Source organism: Oncorhynchus tshawytscha, linkage group LG03 (genome assembly GCF_018296145.1).
Source record: "Oncorhynchus tshawytscha isolate Ot180627B linkage group LG03, Otsh_v2.0, whole genome shotgun sequence".
Taxonomy (NCBI): domain Eukaryota; kingdom Metazoa; phylum Chordata; class Actinopteri; order Salmoniformes; family Salmonidae; genus Oncorhynchus; species Oncorhynchus tshawytscha.
In genome coordinates, this window is record NC_056431.1 from 52,886,484 (window position 1) to 52,902,784 (window position 16,301).

General features: G+C 41.7%; 1 protein-coding gene across 1 annotated transcript in view; it reads left to right on the forward strand.

Moving 5' to 3' along the window:
* lrp1bb (low density lipoprotein receptor-related protein 1Bb) overlaps positions 1-16,301 on the forward strand; it is a gene marked incomplete at its 5' end in the record, with an annotated part of 288,348 nt that overhangs the window by 175,709 nt on the left and 96,338 nt on the right. Inside the window, 6 exons of the mRNA XM_042319665.1 lie at positions 3,448-3,582; positions 3,786-3,915; positions 4,548-4,674; positions 4,861-5,012; positions 5,316-5,440; positions 8,790-9,164. Coding sequence (XP_042175599.1) covers positions 3,448-3,582; positions 3,786-3,915; positions 4,548-4,674; positions 4,861-5,012; positions 5,316-5,440; positions 8,790-9,164 — 1,044 coding nt within the window. The remainder of the gene's footprint in view (positions 1-3,447; positions 3,583-3,785; positions 3,916-4,547; positions 4,675-4,860; positions 5,013-5,315; positions 5,441-8,789; positions 9,165-16,301) is intronic.

Sequence of the window (16,301 nt, forward strand, 5' to 3'; positions counted from 1 at the left end):
CATTGTAAGTATTGCATAAAACCTTTGTTTACAAAAATATCACATGATTTAGAGATAAGAGTGGAGGGGAAAGCTGTTACCTGCCCACATTTGATAGAATAGGATCCCACTGGTCACAAACTGGTTGAATCAACGTTGTTTCAATGCAATATGTCAACGTATTGTGACATGGAAAACAAATCAAATTGTATTTGCCACATGCGCCGAATGCAGCAGGTGTAGTACCTTACAGTAAAATGCTTACTTACAAGCCCTTAAGTAACAAAAGTAACAAATAATTAAACAGCAGCAGTAAAATAACAATAATGAGGCTATGTACAGGGGGTACCGGTACAGAGTCAATGTGAAGGGGCACCGGTTAGTTGAGGTAATATATACGTATAGGTAGAGTTAGTGACACTGCATAGATAATAAACAGAGAGTAGCAGCAGTGTAAAAGAGGGGTCTGGGAGCCATTTGATTAGCTGTTGAGGAGTCTTATGGTTTGGGGGTAGAAGCTGTGAAGAAGCCTTTTGGACATAGACTTGGCAGTATCGCTTTCTGTGCAGTCTATGACTAGGGTGGCTGGAGTCTTTGACAATTTTTAGGGCCTTCCTCTGACCGCCTGGTATAGAGGTCCTGGATGGCAGGAAACTTGTGATGTACTGGGCCCGTACGCATTACCCTCTATAGTGCCTTGCGGTCGGAGGCCGAGCAGATTCCATACAAGGCAGTGATGCAACCATGCTCTCGATGGTGCAGCTGTAGAACCTTTTTTGAGGATCTGAGGACCCATAGCCAATCTTTTCAGTCTCCTGTGGGGGAATAGGCTCTGTCGTGCCCTCTTCATGACTGTCCTAGTGTGTTTGGACTATGATAGGTTGTTGGTGATGTGGACACCAAATATATTTGATTTGGAAAAAGTATCGTAAACTTTTGTTTTGAGGGTGAAATTTTAACCAGAGGATGTCATAATGCTAACCACATTTCAACGTAGACAAACTTTGTTTAAAATACGTTGAATATGTACCTCTAAAAGAATGTCAGATCTTCAACGATATATAGAAGAAAAAATGTATCTATATATAGCTACTCTTTGTTCTCCCATCCAGGATTTTAACCAAACCCTGCTTAGCTATATTTGTCACTAAATATTACTAATGTGCTGTCATGAGAATGATTGTTGAGAGAGCTCCACTTATAAACAAAATACTGTAGATTCACTGTTGCTATCAAAGTAATTTTACCAGAGCAAATGAAATCTGGCCATACTTTATCACTCATATACGTATCATCAAGTATGTTATTTAGGCCTAAATAGTATTTGCAAAGTCATCAACAGCTATTATTATAATTCAAAATTCAACTAAAAATAAACAATACAATAGGCCAAGGGTTTCAAGCTCTGATTAATCTCAAATGTAACTATATTTTGTGATATTGTTTTTGGTTGTCAACTTAGATTTCTGGTTGCGATGGAGACGTGAATTCAACTTATCAATTATTAATTTGTAATCCAAATGGAATTAAAGTCAGGTTAAATCAGTGGCACAGATGGCACTATCCAAGCAGAATATAAATCTCCTGCAAATGTTGATATTTGGTTGCGTTTTCAACCAAACACAATTTTTAATATCAATTTGAAGTACAATAAGTAGCCTATTATCTTGTTGACAAGTATACAAATGATAATGGGATTCACATCTCCAACTCAACCCCCAAAATAAATTAAAGAATGTAATTAAGCCAATGGCTCAGATGGAACTGTCTAAGCATTAAATACATCTCCATATATGTTGATATTTGGTTGTTGTCAACCAAACACAATTCAATATTACTTTTGTAATACAGTAAATAGCCTAAAGTTAAGGCCATCTTCCAAACTAATATAACATTCAAACTTCAAATGAGTAACATGGCCACATTTTGAGGTTACTGTAACTATAAATGTATTTTTATGTAGTTATATAAAGCGTGCATGTTCAAGATAGCATGCGTAGGTCATCGCAGGTCTGTGGAGATCTTCACAAATTATGTAATAATAATCGCATTGATCACTTGAACCATGTACTTTTAATGTAATCTCAACCGCAATCCAGATCATGTGGTTGTGCTATTACATGAAGCACATTGAGGACACATTAATCGGTTGTATAAATAAACAACATACAGTATTTGACGTAGTCCCATTTGAACTTTTTGCTGTGCTTTGAAATGGTTGTCTAGAAAGCACAGTGATAGACATTTGGGTGACAACTAAACCAGAAATCTGACATTGTTTTTCCATTGGAATTTGGTTGAAAGCCTGGTGATACACATTGGAAATTCAACTAACTTTTGGCTTTCTTTTTGAGTGGGTGAATATCGGTTGTAACCTCATTGATCAACGTCTCAACCAAATATTACCCAATTATCCAGGTTGAAATGACGTGGTGTGTCCAGTGGGATGAAGGTTTGGCTGAAAATAAGTGTTGCAAGGCAGCAGTTCTCACAGTACGCAAAGCTCAAAGGAAGTTGATGTCAGAAATGTCTCAGAGACCCTGAATGTCAATGGTAATCTTGATGTGCGACAGCTTGCATTTTAGGAAATTAGGAAACTAGTCTAAAGCTAAAAACGTAGGCTTTTGTGTGCATAAGGTCTTGGTTGCCCTCCCCTTTGCTGCTGTTATACAGGTGACCATGCAAACACCCAGCTAAGCACAGAGTCAACCAGCAACAGCAGCGGTGGATAGCTCACGCATACCATTTGCATATCATTATGAAGCAGGTCATTGGTGCGTAAAAAAGATGAAAGCCTTCCAGCTGGATCCTGTCACATGTAAGATATGTGTTAACGGAGTGTGAATTCTGTATAAACAGGAGGGTGGAAATAAACACATAACGCTGCCTATCCTCCCAACAACCTGGGCCCACTGAACTGACAGGCAAATAACGAAATGTACTTAAGGCTTTAAGGCTGGAGTCGGAAATGAATGACTTTGTATTTCATCCTGTCGTATATGAAATAGAGTTATAATCAGAAAGGATCATAACATTTTAGATGCAATGTTTTACATATGCAATTTATTTTCCAATAAAACCTGGTATACAATAGCCTTTTCATGTCCCGATGTTGCATTTCAACAAAGAAATAAGGTCTGAATGGATATGTGAACAATAATCATAATTTACATCCCCATTTTGTGAAATGGAGCATGTAGTTGTAATAATAATAAGCTTACTTCCATAAAAAAAACTAACATTAATAGGGTGGCTATGTTATGTGCCTACATTTTCCACAATAGTACAAAAAGATCAGGTCCACACACTTGGAATTGAGGTGAAAATTATTACTGACGAGCTCAAGTCTACGCATGACTACTAAAGAATACCAAAAGTTTGCAGTCTATGCACCAACTAATATACTGTAGAATACCACAAGTGTGCAGTTCAGTTATTTTTCTTACTTTGTTTCTTACCATTCCACAGGTAATGACACAGTGTACTGGACAGACATGGGCCTGAACACAATCTCCAGAGCCAAGAGGGATCAGACCTGGAGAGAGGACATCATTACCACGGGCATCAGCAGGGTAGAGGGCATCGCAGTGGACTGGATCGCTGGTCAGTATCGTCTTCTGTAAAATGTACAAAATGTCCCTATATGGGCCGCTTAAAGTACCTTCATCAAACATTTCCTAAGATTTTATCTCAATGTGACTAACTTGTATAAATAACGGTATGCATTAAAACTATTATAACACTGTCCTTTATACAACTGTTCTTTATACAACTCTAATACCAGTATCTTTATGTTCCTCCCACAGGTAACCTTTACTGGACAGACCATGGTTTCAACCTCATAGAGATTGCCCGTGTTAGTGGTGCCTACCGTTCAGTAGTCATCTCCGAGGGACTTGACCAACCTAGAGCCATCGCTGTTCATCCACAGAAAGGGTGTGTGCGTGTGTGCGTGTGTGCGTGTGTGTGTGTGTGTGTGAAAGATGAATGGGTAACAGACAGACAGTCACTAAGAAGAGATCAAGTTGAAAATGGGCAGAGGAAATGGAAATGTTTTTGACCAGCAGGGAGTGAAATGAGTCAGACAGCCTTGACCACCTCCAGAAAGAGATCAAGATGTTGCTGGATAATAATCATTGGGTCATACTGCTGTTTCTGGACTGAAAATAGATCATGTAGCAGATGAAGGCCAACTGATGTCATTAGGCTTACCAGTAGGAACATGTCCCCTGCATTGATGTTTGTTTTGTGTAGTGCAGTAGGATTCATTTTAAGTTTGCCACTAAACTTTCATGATCTGGTGTTGACACGGTGTGAAATGCGTACTGTAAGAAGAGCTTTGTGGAGAACTAAATTGTAACAATATATGATTTCACTTGCATAGCCTCTGATAACTTTGGTATCACATTAGATCACACAATTTGTCCTTTCAGATCTGTTCCAATTGTCCAACCAGTTGGATGTTAATAATGTTTCTGGGTTTGCCACTCTGCCCTCTATTTCTCTCTCTCCCCACCCTCTTGCTCTCTCCCTCTATCTATCACCCACCCTCTATTTATCTGTCTCAGGTATCTGTTTTGGACAGAATGGGGCCAGAGCCCCTGCATAGGTCGAGCCCGTCTAGACGGCTCCGATCAGGTCACCCTGGTCAACTCTGGCATTGCCTGGCCCAATGGGATCTCCATAGACTATGAGGTACAGTACCAGACACCTCCTGATCATACATGTCCTATTAGCTCTAATCCATCCACCTCATCCTAAAGTAGTTTCATACCCGCATCCTAACCTCATCCTTCTTTGTGTGGATATAATGTACCCAATGTACCCCATAAGAGGATAGGGGGATAGTTTGGTGATGTGCATTTTCAAATTACTTTCCAGGAAAATAGATTATACTGGTGTGACGCCCGCACTGACAAGATAGAGAGGATCAACCTTGAGACGGGTGAGAGCAGGGAGATTGTACTGTCAGCGGCCAACGTAGACCTCTTTTCCGTGGCCGTGTTCGGAGCTTACATCTACTGGTCTGACAGGTAATTTAATATTTCCTTATATGCACACAGATTGGGCTGTAAAGTCTGATCATCTAACCTGGTGTTAACCCTTCATCCCAGAGGTCTCAGTGTGGAGAACCTCAGCGGAGTATTTTTTACATGAGGGGCACCATATTTATGTAAATGTACTAGCATACCTCAATGTCATTATCAATGACATTTCTGTATGATAAAGTGCCATTGATAAGTACTTTTGAGAATCATAGAAGAATTAAGAAGAAAGTGTCCTTGATTACTTTTTAAAACTTTTCTCTCTCTCTCTCTCTCTCTCTCTGTCCTCAGAGCTCACTCCAATGGTTCTATCCGGCGAGGCTTCAAAAGTGAAGCCAGTGAGGCAGTCACCATGAGAAGTGGTCTCGGGGTCAACCTGAAGGATGTGACAGTCTTCAATACAGGCCGGGAGAAAGGTTAAGGTTTCAACTTAATGCTCCTTTTTGATTCTCACCAATCACCGTCATCAGCAGCATTGTTTCATTTCCTAATCTACAGTATGTATTGGTCAAAATCAATTGGGAGCCTTCTAGCACAAGGGAAATACAAAACTGCAGTTACAGACAGTGCATGTACAGTACTATACACAAGTGACAACACTACCGATCAAAAGTTTTAGAACACCTACTCATTCAAGGGTTTTTCTTTATATTTACTATTTTCTACAGTGTAGAATAATAGTGAAGACATCAAAACTATGAAATAACACATATAGAATCATGTAGTAACGAAAAACAAATCCAAATATATGTTTTTTATTTGAGATTCTTCAAATAGCCACCCTTTGCTTTGATGACAGATTTGCACACTCTTGGCATTCTCTCAACCAGCTTCACCTGGAATGCTTTTCCAACAGTCTTGAAGGAGTTCCCACATATGCTGAGCACTTGTTGTCTGCTTTTCCTTCACTCTGTGGTCAGACTCATCTCAAACCATCTCAATTGGGTTGAGGTTGGGTGATTGTGGAGGCCAGGTCATCTGATGCAGCACTCTATCACTCTACTTCTTGGTAAAATAGCCCTTACACAGCCTGGAGGTGTGTTTTGGGACATTATCTGGTTGAAAAATAAATGATAATCCCACTAAGCCCAACCAGATGGGATGGCGTATCGCTGCAGAATGCTGTGGTAGCCATGCTGGTTAAGTGTGCCTTGAATTAAAAATAAATCACTGACAGTGTCACCAGCAAAGCACCTCCACACCATAACACCACCTCCTCCATGCTTTTCGGTGGGAAATACACACGCGGAGATCATCTGTTCACCCATACCATGTCTCACAAAGACACTGCGGTTGGAACCAAAAATCTCCATTTGGACTCATCAGACCAAAGGACAGATTTCCACTGGTCTAATGTCCATTGCTCGTGTTTCTTGGCCCAAGCAAGTCTCTTCTTAGGGCTCCCGAGTGGTGCAGCAGTCTAAGGCACTGCATCCTAGTGCAAGAGGTGTCACCCTGGTTCAAATCCAGCCTGCATCACATCCGGCTGTGATTGGGAGTCCCATAGGGCGTTGTCCGAGTTTGACCGGGTAAGGCAGTCATTTGTTCTTAACTGACTTGACTGGTTAAATAAATAGTGGTTTCTTTGCAGCAATTTCACCACGAAGGCCTGATTCACACAGCCTCCTCTGAACAGTTGATGTTGAGATGTGTCTGTTACTGGAAATCTGTGAAGCATTTATTTGACCTGCAATTTCTGAGGCTGGTAACTCTAATGAACTTATCCTCTGCAGCAGAGGTAACTCTGGGTCTTGCTTTCCTGTGGCAGTCCTCATGAGAGCCTGTTTCATCATAGCGTTTGATGGTTTTTGCGACTTCACTTGAAGAAACTTTCAAAGTTCTTAAAATTTTCCCTATTGACTGACCTTCATGTTTTAAAGTAATGATGGACTGTCATTTCTCTTTGCTTATTTGAGCTGTTCTTGCCATAATATGGACTTGTTTTTTTTACCAAATGGGGCTATGGAGCTCTTACCAAATGGGGCTCTTCTGTATACCACCCATACCTTATCACGACACAATTTTTTTGTCTCAAGCGTGTTAAGAAGTAAAGAAATTCCACAAATTGGGAGGGGGGACACCTGTTCATTGAAATGCATTCCAGGTGACTACCTCATGAAGCTGGTTGAGAGAATGCCAAGAGTGTGCAAAGCTGTAGTCAAGGCAAAGGGTGGCTATTTGAAGAATCTCAATTATAAAATATATTTTAATTTGTTTAACACTTTTTTGGTTTCTACATGATTCCATTTGTTTTATTTCATAGTTTTGATGTGTTCACTCTGTCTGCAATTTATAAAATACACTGCTCAAAAAAATAAAGGGAACACTTAAACAACACAATGTAACTCCAAGTCAATCACACTTCTGTGAAATCAAACTGTCCACTTAGGAAGCAACACTGATTGACAATAAATTTCACAGTCAACACTAGACAGTCTGTGGTGCAACGTGGCGTTGGTGGATGGAGCAAGACATGATGTCCCAGATGTGCTCAATTGGATTCAGGTCTGTGGAACGGGCGGGCCAGTCCATAGCATCAATGCCTTCCTCTTGCAGGAACTGCTGACACACTCCAGCCACATGAGGTCTAGCATTGTCTTGCATTAGGAGGAACCCAGGGCCAACCGCACCAGCATATGGTCTCACAAAGGGTCTGAGGATCTCATCTCGGTACCTAATGGCAGTCAGGCTACCTCTGGCGAGCACATGGAGGGCTGTGCGGCCCCCCAAAGAAATGTCACCCCACACCATGACTGACCCACCGCCAAACCGGTCATGCTGGAGGATGTTGCAGGCAGCAGAACGTTCTCCACGGCGTCTCCAGACTCTGTCACGTCTGTCACATGTTCTCAGTGTGAACTTGCTTTCATCTGTGAAGAGCACAGGGCGCCAGTGGCGAATTTGCCAATCTTGGTGTTCTCTGGCAAATGCCAAACGTCCTGCACGGTGTTGGGCTGTAAGCACAACCCCCACCTGTGGACGTCGGGCCCTCATACCACCCTCATGGAGTCTGTTTCTGACCGTTTGAGCAGACACATGCACATTTGTGGCCTGCTGGAGGTCATTTTGCAGGGCTCGGGCAGTGCTCCTCCTTGCACAAAGGCGGAGGTAAGGGTCCTGCTGCTGGGTTGTTGCCCTCCTACGGCCTCCTCCACGTCTCCTGATGTACTGGCCTGTCTCCTGGTAGCGCCTCCATGCTCTGGACACTACGCTGACAGACACATCAAACCTTCTTGCCACAGCTCGCATTGATGTCCCATCCTGGATGAGCTGCACTACCTGAGCCACTTGTGTGGGTTGTAGACTCCGTCTCATGCTACCACTAGAGTGAAAACACCACCAGCATTCAAAAGTGACCAACACATCAGCCAGGAAGCATAGGAACTGAGAAGTGGTCTGTGGTCACCACCTGTAGAACCACTCTTTTATTTGGGGTGTTTTGCTAATTGCCTATAATTTCCACCTGTTGTCTATTCCATTTGCACAACAGCATGTGAAATTTATTGTCAATCAGGGTTGCTTCCTAAGTGGACAGTTTGATTTCACAGAAGTGTGATTGACTTGGAGTTACATTGTGTTGTTTAAGTGTTCCCTTTATTTTTTTGAGCAGTGTATGTATATATATATATATATATATCACACTAGCACTTCTAATTTTGGCACTACAGTAAAAATTATCATAACAATGATAACTTCATAGCCGTGAAACTAAGTAAACGGATGTAGAATAAGTCTTGAACACAGTGTTTGTCTCTGCCACAATAGGTACCAACCCATGTGCCAGGAGCAACGGAGGCTGTCAGCAGCTCTGCTTTCACCTGGGTAGCGGACGTAGGACTTGTTCCTGTGCCCATGGCCACCTGGCAGAAGATGGCTTCGCCTGTGAGCGCTACGAGGGCTACCTGCTCTATTCTGAGAGAACCCTACTGAAGAGCATCCACCTCTCAGACGAGAGCGACCTCAACTCACCCGTCCAGCCCTTCGAGAGGCCCGCCTACTTCAAGAATGTCATAGCGCTGACCTTTGATTACCGCCAGAAAACCGGTGGAGGGACCAATCGCATCTTCTTCAGCGACATCCATTTTGGGAATATCCAGATGATTAATGACGACTGGACAGGACGATCTGTCATAGCTGAAAGTGAGTGCTGTTTTTTAGTAGTGTTGGATTGATGTTTTATATTTTTTATATTTTGAATTTAATGCATGTCTGTTTATTTACAGGTGTGCATATATGTTTATGCCTTACAGAACACATATTTGTATGAGTTTGAAGTACATTCATTTTTTCCCTCAAAATATTGATCTTGTTGTAATGCACCCAGCAAACCAAAATTGGGTCTGTAAAGGTTCCCAGAACATTCATTATATCACGGCAAATGTTCTCATGGCACAAACAGTGTCCAGTCATGCCAATAGTCTCTGATTGCGGACCACAATTCGGGGTGTTCCTGCATGCAGGAAACCCCTCGAGCATCCCATTGGTTCCTCCATGAACGCCCCTCGAGCATCCCATTGGTTAGTGCATAAACACCCCCCATCGAGCACGCCATCTTCATGCTTGTGAGTCTTTTGATACACTACATTTATTCCTGATTGTCTATGCAATTAAAATGTGGGTCAAAAGGGCAAAAAAAGTATTATCTGAGCTTTTCAGTGGCGAAGTACAGTACCATTGTGCTAGCTAGCTACCTTTCCCATTTGCTGTTTACTGGAGTCCTAGTTAACTAACTAGCTAGCACCCACTAATGCCTGGAGAACAGTGCCTGACAGGCAGGAGAAAGGGACACTGTCCACCGTTGCCCTAGCTAGCTGGCTACCGTTGCCCTAGCTAGCTGGCTACCGTTGCCCTAGCTAGCTGGCTACCGTTGTCACCTCTTTTTCTGTGGATTTATCTCCGGTTGGCATCCAACGTTATGTTGCATTACCGTCACCTACTGTACTGTAGCGCTCCCGCCTGTGTACCGGAGTCCTAGCTAAACATTTTCCTGATTGATCATAATTAGACTGAGAAAACCCCCCACAATACCACAGATATCCACTGGTTGTGCAGAGGTTTAATGATCTGGCTGCAAAGCAGAATTTAAAAAAAGATTTTTTTAAACAACAACAGGCTCAGATATAATCTACTAACAGAGATGTCTTTTGTTTGTCCAGATTTATAAATCCAGTCTGAAATGCAGAATTCAGGCTAACTGTAAAAAATAAAACATTGTGTATAAATTGACTGTTAAACTTCAAAAACGCACCCGATATAATTCTTACTTTAGGATGCTTGATATGGTCCCTCCCTGTCTTATGTTTATTATCTGAAAAGCAAAAGTGATCCTAGATCAGAACTCATAGTTTTGGATAGTGGAAGTAAGCAGCATCTGAAGAGGATGGGTGAAGTGATGGTGAATAACCCAGTTACCAGTATTTGCCTGGGTTACTTATGTCTATGAAGGCAAAGAAGGAATCATGGCATTCCTGATTGACCATACTGCCATGGCTACAGTGCCTTCAGAAAGTATTTACACCTCTTGACTTTCCACATGTTGTGTTACAGCCTGAATTTTAAATACATTAAATTGAGATGTTTTGTCAGTGGCCTACACATAATACCCCATAATGTCAAAGTGGAAGTATGTTTTTCAAAATGTTTACAAATTAATTAAGTTAAAAGCTGAAATGCCTTGAGCCTATAAATAAGTTCAGGAGTAAAAATGTACTTAACATGTCACATAGTAAGCTGCATGAATTTTGAATGACTACCTCATTGGTGTACCCCACACATACAATTAGGTCCCTCAGTCGAGCAGTGGATTTGAAACACAGATGAATCCACAAAGACTAGCGAGGTTTTCCAATGACTCACAAAGAATGGCACCTAATGGTAGATGGGTAAACATAAATAAAGAAGATCCAATACAACTCATTACTGAGTACCACTCTCCATATTTTCAAGCATAGTGGTGGCTGCATCATGTTATGGGCATGCTTGTAATTGTTAACGACTGGGGAGTTTTTCAGGATAAAAAAGAAACGTAATGGAGCTAAACACAGGCAAAATCCTGGAGGAAAAACCTGGTTCAGTCTGCTTTCCACCAGACACTGGGATAATAATTCATCTTTCGGGAGGACAATAACCTAAAACACAAGGCCAAATCTACTTGAAAATCTATAGTAAGGCCTGAAAATGGTTGTCTAGCTATGATCAACAACCAACTTGACAGAGCTTTAAGAATTTTGAAAATATGTTGGCAAATGTTGCAAATCCAGGTGTGGAATGCTCTTAAGAGACTTACCCAGAAAGACTGTAATCACTGCTGAAGGTAGTTCTACATAGTATCGACTCAGGGGTGTGAATACTTATGTAAATTAGATTTCTGTATTCTATTTACAATAAAAGTGCAAAAATGTCTAAACATGTTTGTCACTTGTCATTATGAGGTGTTGTGTGTAGATGGGTAAGAAAATAATTCCATTTTGAATTCAGGCTGTAACACAACAAAATATGGATAAATAAAGTGTCAAACATATGGTTGTTTGTGTATGATTTAAATTCTGTTCAAATGTCCTATTAATTAAATGTAAATGCCATGCACCGAGGCGGTGCAGCCAGCGGGTTTCTTCACGCATCGCGCCGACAGAAACAAACATCTTTCTGGTAAGAAGAGGGGCGGGGGCGTATGCCTTATGGCTAACGAGACATGGTGTGATGAAAGAAACATACAGGAACTCAAATCCTTCTGTTCACCTGATTTAGAATTCCTCACAATCAAATGTAGACCGCATTATCTACCAAGAGAATTCTCTTCGATTATAATCACAGCCGTATATATCCCCCCCCAAGCAGACACATCGATGGCTCTGAACGAACTTTATTTGACTCTTTGCAAACTGGAATCCATTTATCCGGAGGCTGCATTCATTGTAGCTGGGGATTTTAACAAGGCTAATCTGAAAACAAGACTCCCTAAATTTTATCAGCATATCGATTGTGCAACCAGGGGTGGAAAAACCTTGGATCATTGTTACTCTAACTTCCGCGACGCATATAAGGCCCTGCCCCGCCCTCCTTTCGGAAAAGCTGACCACGACTCCATTTTGTTGATCCCTGCCTACAGACAAAAACTAAAACAAGAGGCTCCCACACTGAGGTCTGTCCAACGCTGGTCCGACCAAGCTGACTCCACACTCCAAGACTGCTTCCATCACGTGGACTGGGAGATGTTTCGTATTGCGTCAGATAACAATCTTGACGAATACGCTGACTCGGTGTGCGAGTTCATTAGAACGTGCGTTGAAGATGTCGTTCCCATAGCAACGATTAAAACATTCCCTAACCAGAAACCGTGGATTGACGGCAACATTCGCGTGAAACTGAAAGCGCAAACCACTGCTTTTAATCAGGGCATGGTGACTGGTAACATGACCGAATACAAACAGTGCAGCTATTCCCTCCGCAAGGCTATCAAACAAGCTAAGCGTCAGTACAGAGACAAAGTAGAATCTCAATTCAACGGCTCAGACACAAGAGGCATGTGGCAGGGTCTACAGTCAATCACGGACTACAAGAAGAAATCCAGCCCAGTCACGGACCAGGATGTCTTGCTCCCAGGCAGACTAAATCACTTTTTTGCCCGCTTTGAGGACAATACAGTGCCACTGACACGGCCTGCAACGAAAACATGCGGACTCTCCTTCACTGCAGCCGAGGTGAGTAAGACATTTAAACTTGTTAACCCTCGCAAGGCTGCAGGCCCAGACGGCATCCCCAGCTGCGCCCTCAGAGCATGCGCAGACCAGCTGGCCGGTGTGTTTACAGACATATTCAATCAATCCGTATACCAGTCTGCTGTTCCCACTTGCTTCAAGAGGGCCACCATTGTTCCTGTCCCCAAGAAAGCTAAGGTAACTGAGCTAAACGACTACCGCCCCGTAGCACTCACTTCCGTCATCATGAAGTGCTTTGAGAGACTAGTCAAGGACCATATCACCTCCACCCTACCTGACACCCTAGACCCACTCCAATTTGCATATATCCTTATGTACATATTCTTTATCCCCTTACACTGTGTATAAGACAGTAGTTTTGGAATTGTTAGTTAGATTACTTGTTGGTTATTACTGCATTGTCGGAACTAGAAGCACAAGCATTTCGCTACACTCGCATTAACATCTGCTAACCATGTGTATGTGACAAATAAAATTTGATTTGATTTGTGTCTCTATCACCTTGTAGTCAGTCCTAAAATCCAAATTCTTCAAATGTTCTGAGGACTTCCAAGACAAGGTCAAATGTACTGTATATTGCGTGTATGTCAATGGAATATTATGTTAAACCTAAAACAAATGTGCTATGAACATCATAAAAACTGGCTTATTTGGACATTGTGTGAATGTTCTGTGCAACTTCCATGAATATCACAAGAATAGTCACCCAACATCCCAGACATCTCTTGTAATGTACACACACTGTTACCACAACCTAATTAAATGTTTTGGGAACCTTTAAAGAACTCAAATGCTGTTCTGTCAACATTCTTGCAACATCAAAGGAGTGTTTTGTGCACGTTATTTGAATGTCAGCACAACTGGACAGTTTTAGTGTTTTGGGAACCTATCTTCTGTTGTATCCCCATAATGAAATGTTTTAGGAACTTTTAAAGAACATAACATGTTTTGTTTTGGGAATGGTCTTGGAACATCAGGTGAATGTTTTTTGCACCCTTAAAGAAACATTGTATAATCATCCGCACAACTGGACAGTTTTTTTGTGTTTTGTACCCACAATGTTCCCACCAGACTGTTCCCCCAACCTAATGAAGCATTCTGTGAACCGCTAAAGAACAGATCAAATGTGTTGTGGGGACATTCTTGCAATATTAGGCAAATGTTTTATGCAAACGTATAATCATCAGCATGACTGGACAGTTTTTGTGTTCTTAAAACATTTGCCACAACCTAACGAATGTTCTGGGAACTTGCACAGAACAAAATGTGGTTTGCTGGGAAAACATTGCTGCTACTGTACATTGTGTAATTGCATTACCTGGAAATCTAATGAGAACTTTTGGGGAATGTTCTTTGGTGGTTGTTGCAGATGTTGTGCATTTTTGGGAATTTTAGGAGAACATTACAAGGATATTTAATTTCAACATATGTTTTTGGGATGTTATCATTCTAATGTACATAAAACACTATCTAGAACATTCTGGGAATGTTCCTTGTTTGCTGGGCAGGGTTCTAAGTCAAGGATGTGAAATGAAGGTCCTACTGTATGATGTGAAATCAGGGTCTGCAGCTTGCATCGCAGCAGCCATTTGTGAAAAGCCATTTGTGGAGAATAAAGTGGCCGCGCCCTTGATGTATTGTGTGGCTTCAATGCATACTCCATCAAGTATAGAGTATTGTAATGGCCACCTCTATTCTTCTTGTCCTAAATGGGTCCCATTTAACTGTCAAATAAGATGGTTACAATGGGGGATGTTTTTTAGGTCTTACTATTGATAGAGAAAATTACCCTGCTCTCATTTTCACCACATTTAGACCAAAACATAAATAAGTGGCCACAGAGAGTGATACAAGGTATATTGACCACTCTGGCCAGCAGAGCAGCATTTGCAGCTTCCACTACAGGATTAGCTGACTAAGGTTAGCAGTATTGCAAGAAAAAGCGTCTGCATAAAATAAACCTGAGTATTTAGGGTATTTATGTTTTGGGGATTATATTTGGGGATTAAGTGCATTTATAGGACACATGGGGGCTTGTGAAAATGGCATCTTGGCACCACAGATAAATTCAAAATATCTTTATTTGGCTTGAATAAATAAATTCATATAGAATGTGAAATAATGCAATTCATAACACATGGACCTTTTTTTAGCCTGCCAGTCAGTCAATCATTCTAGATGGCAGGAGAAGAGGCAGCAGAGCCATTGTCTCTCTCCCTCTCTAACCCACTCAATCTGGGCTAGATAAGGCTGAGTGGAGGCAGATGAGCAGGGAAAGCCTCTGTTCTGCACGCTTAGCATCTTCTGCCTCTCTCTAAAGTCTCCTCTGAGATGGGAGCTCAAGTCACTCACTCACCCCTCATATTCTGGGAGAACAGTGGGAGTCCACTGATCCACGTCCCCACCATGTTCTACTGTTGGCAAAACACAGACAGACAGACAGACAGACAGACACAGACAGACAGAGAGAGTGACAGACAGACAGACAGACAGACAGACAGACAGACAGACAGACAGACAGACAGACAGACAGACAGACAGACAGACAGACAGACAGACAGACAGACAGACAGACAAGACAGACAAGACAGACAAGACAGACAAGACAGACAAGACAGACAAAACAGACAGACAGAGTGACTGGAGAGAGATTTTTTATTTTGGCTTTGACCAAGTGGAGCTATTGTCATTTTTAAAAGAAGTGCTGAATAAAGAAAGTTATGTGGCTGGCAAATGTCAAGTCTATGTGTTTGATATCCTTCTCTGCACCTCTTTGTGTAATTGGTTGTCCTCTATCCATGCCTAGCCTGTTCAGGTGTAGAGTTGGCGTGATTAATTTAGAACTAAAGCATCCATTGCTTTTATTTTAACTTAGCTATTTTTTTTTACTCACTGGTCATCATTGTTGATTGGATTCAGGACTCAGGACTTCAGGATTCGTCTAAACAATTATCAAATTCAGACTCTCCATCCTCTCCACCCTCTCCGTCTCCTTTACCATCTTCTCTACCTCTGTCTCCTATCCCTCTTCTCCCCCTTCTCTCCTTCTTCTCCACAAAGTTTTACTGCTTACCCTGTCATTGAAGAAGGGTGAAGATGTTAATCATCCATATTTCCTTAATGAAACTCCACGTCCTCCATGAATTACTCCCTGGCCATTCCCAACGATTTCCAGAAAACCAAGCTGTCAGTCGCCTTTTATTGCAAACAATTAATTAGCAATCGAGCTGACTCAGATAGTGCCTTGAGTATTCTGTATGTATGGTTTATGGCTTCTAGAAAGCACTGGATTCAGCCCGTATATCCAGAATTGATCACATGTTCACCATTAAGACCAATTAAGCACTCCATCCAGAGGAGATTGTAGAGTACATGTGCCATTGAGTTGGAGTTATAGGATAGAATTAAGGTGTTCATGTTTTATCCAAGCACCTTACCAATGGTTCAGTAAAAATGCCAGATGTTTTAGTGCAAAGCAAGGACAGAAATATGTGTGCTTTGTCCTGTTAGGACAAACATGTCCTAGTACTCTGACACAACCCTATTTTCATGCCAAGCA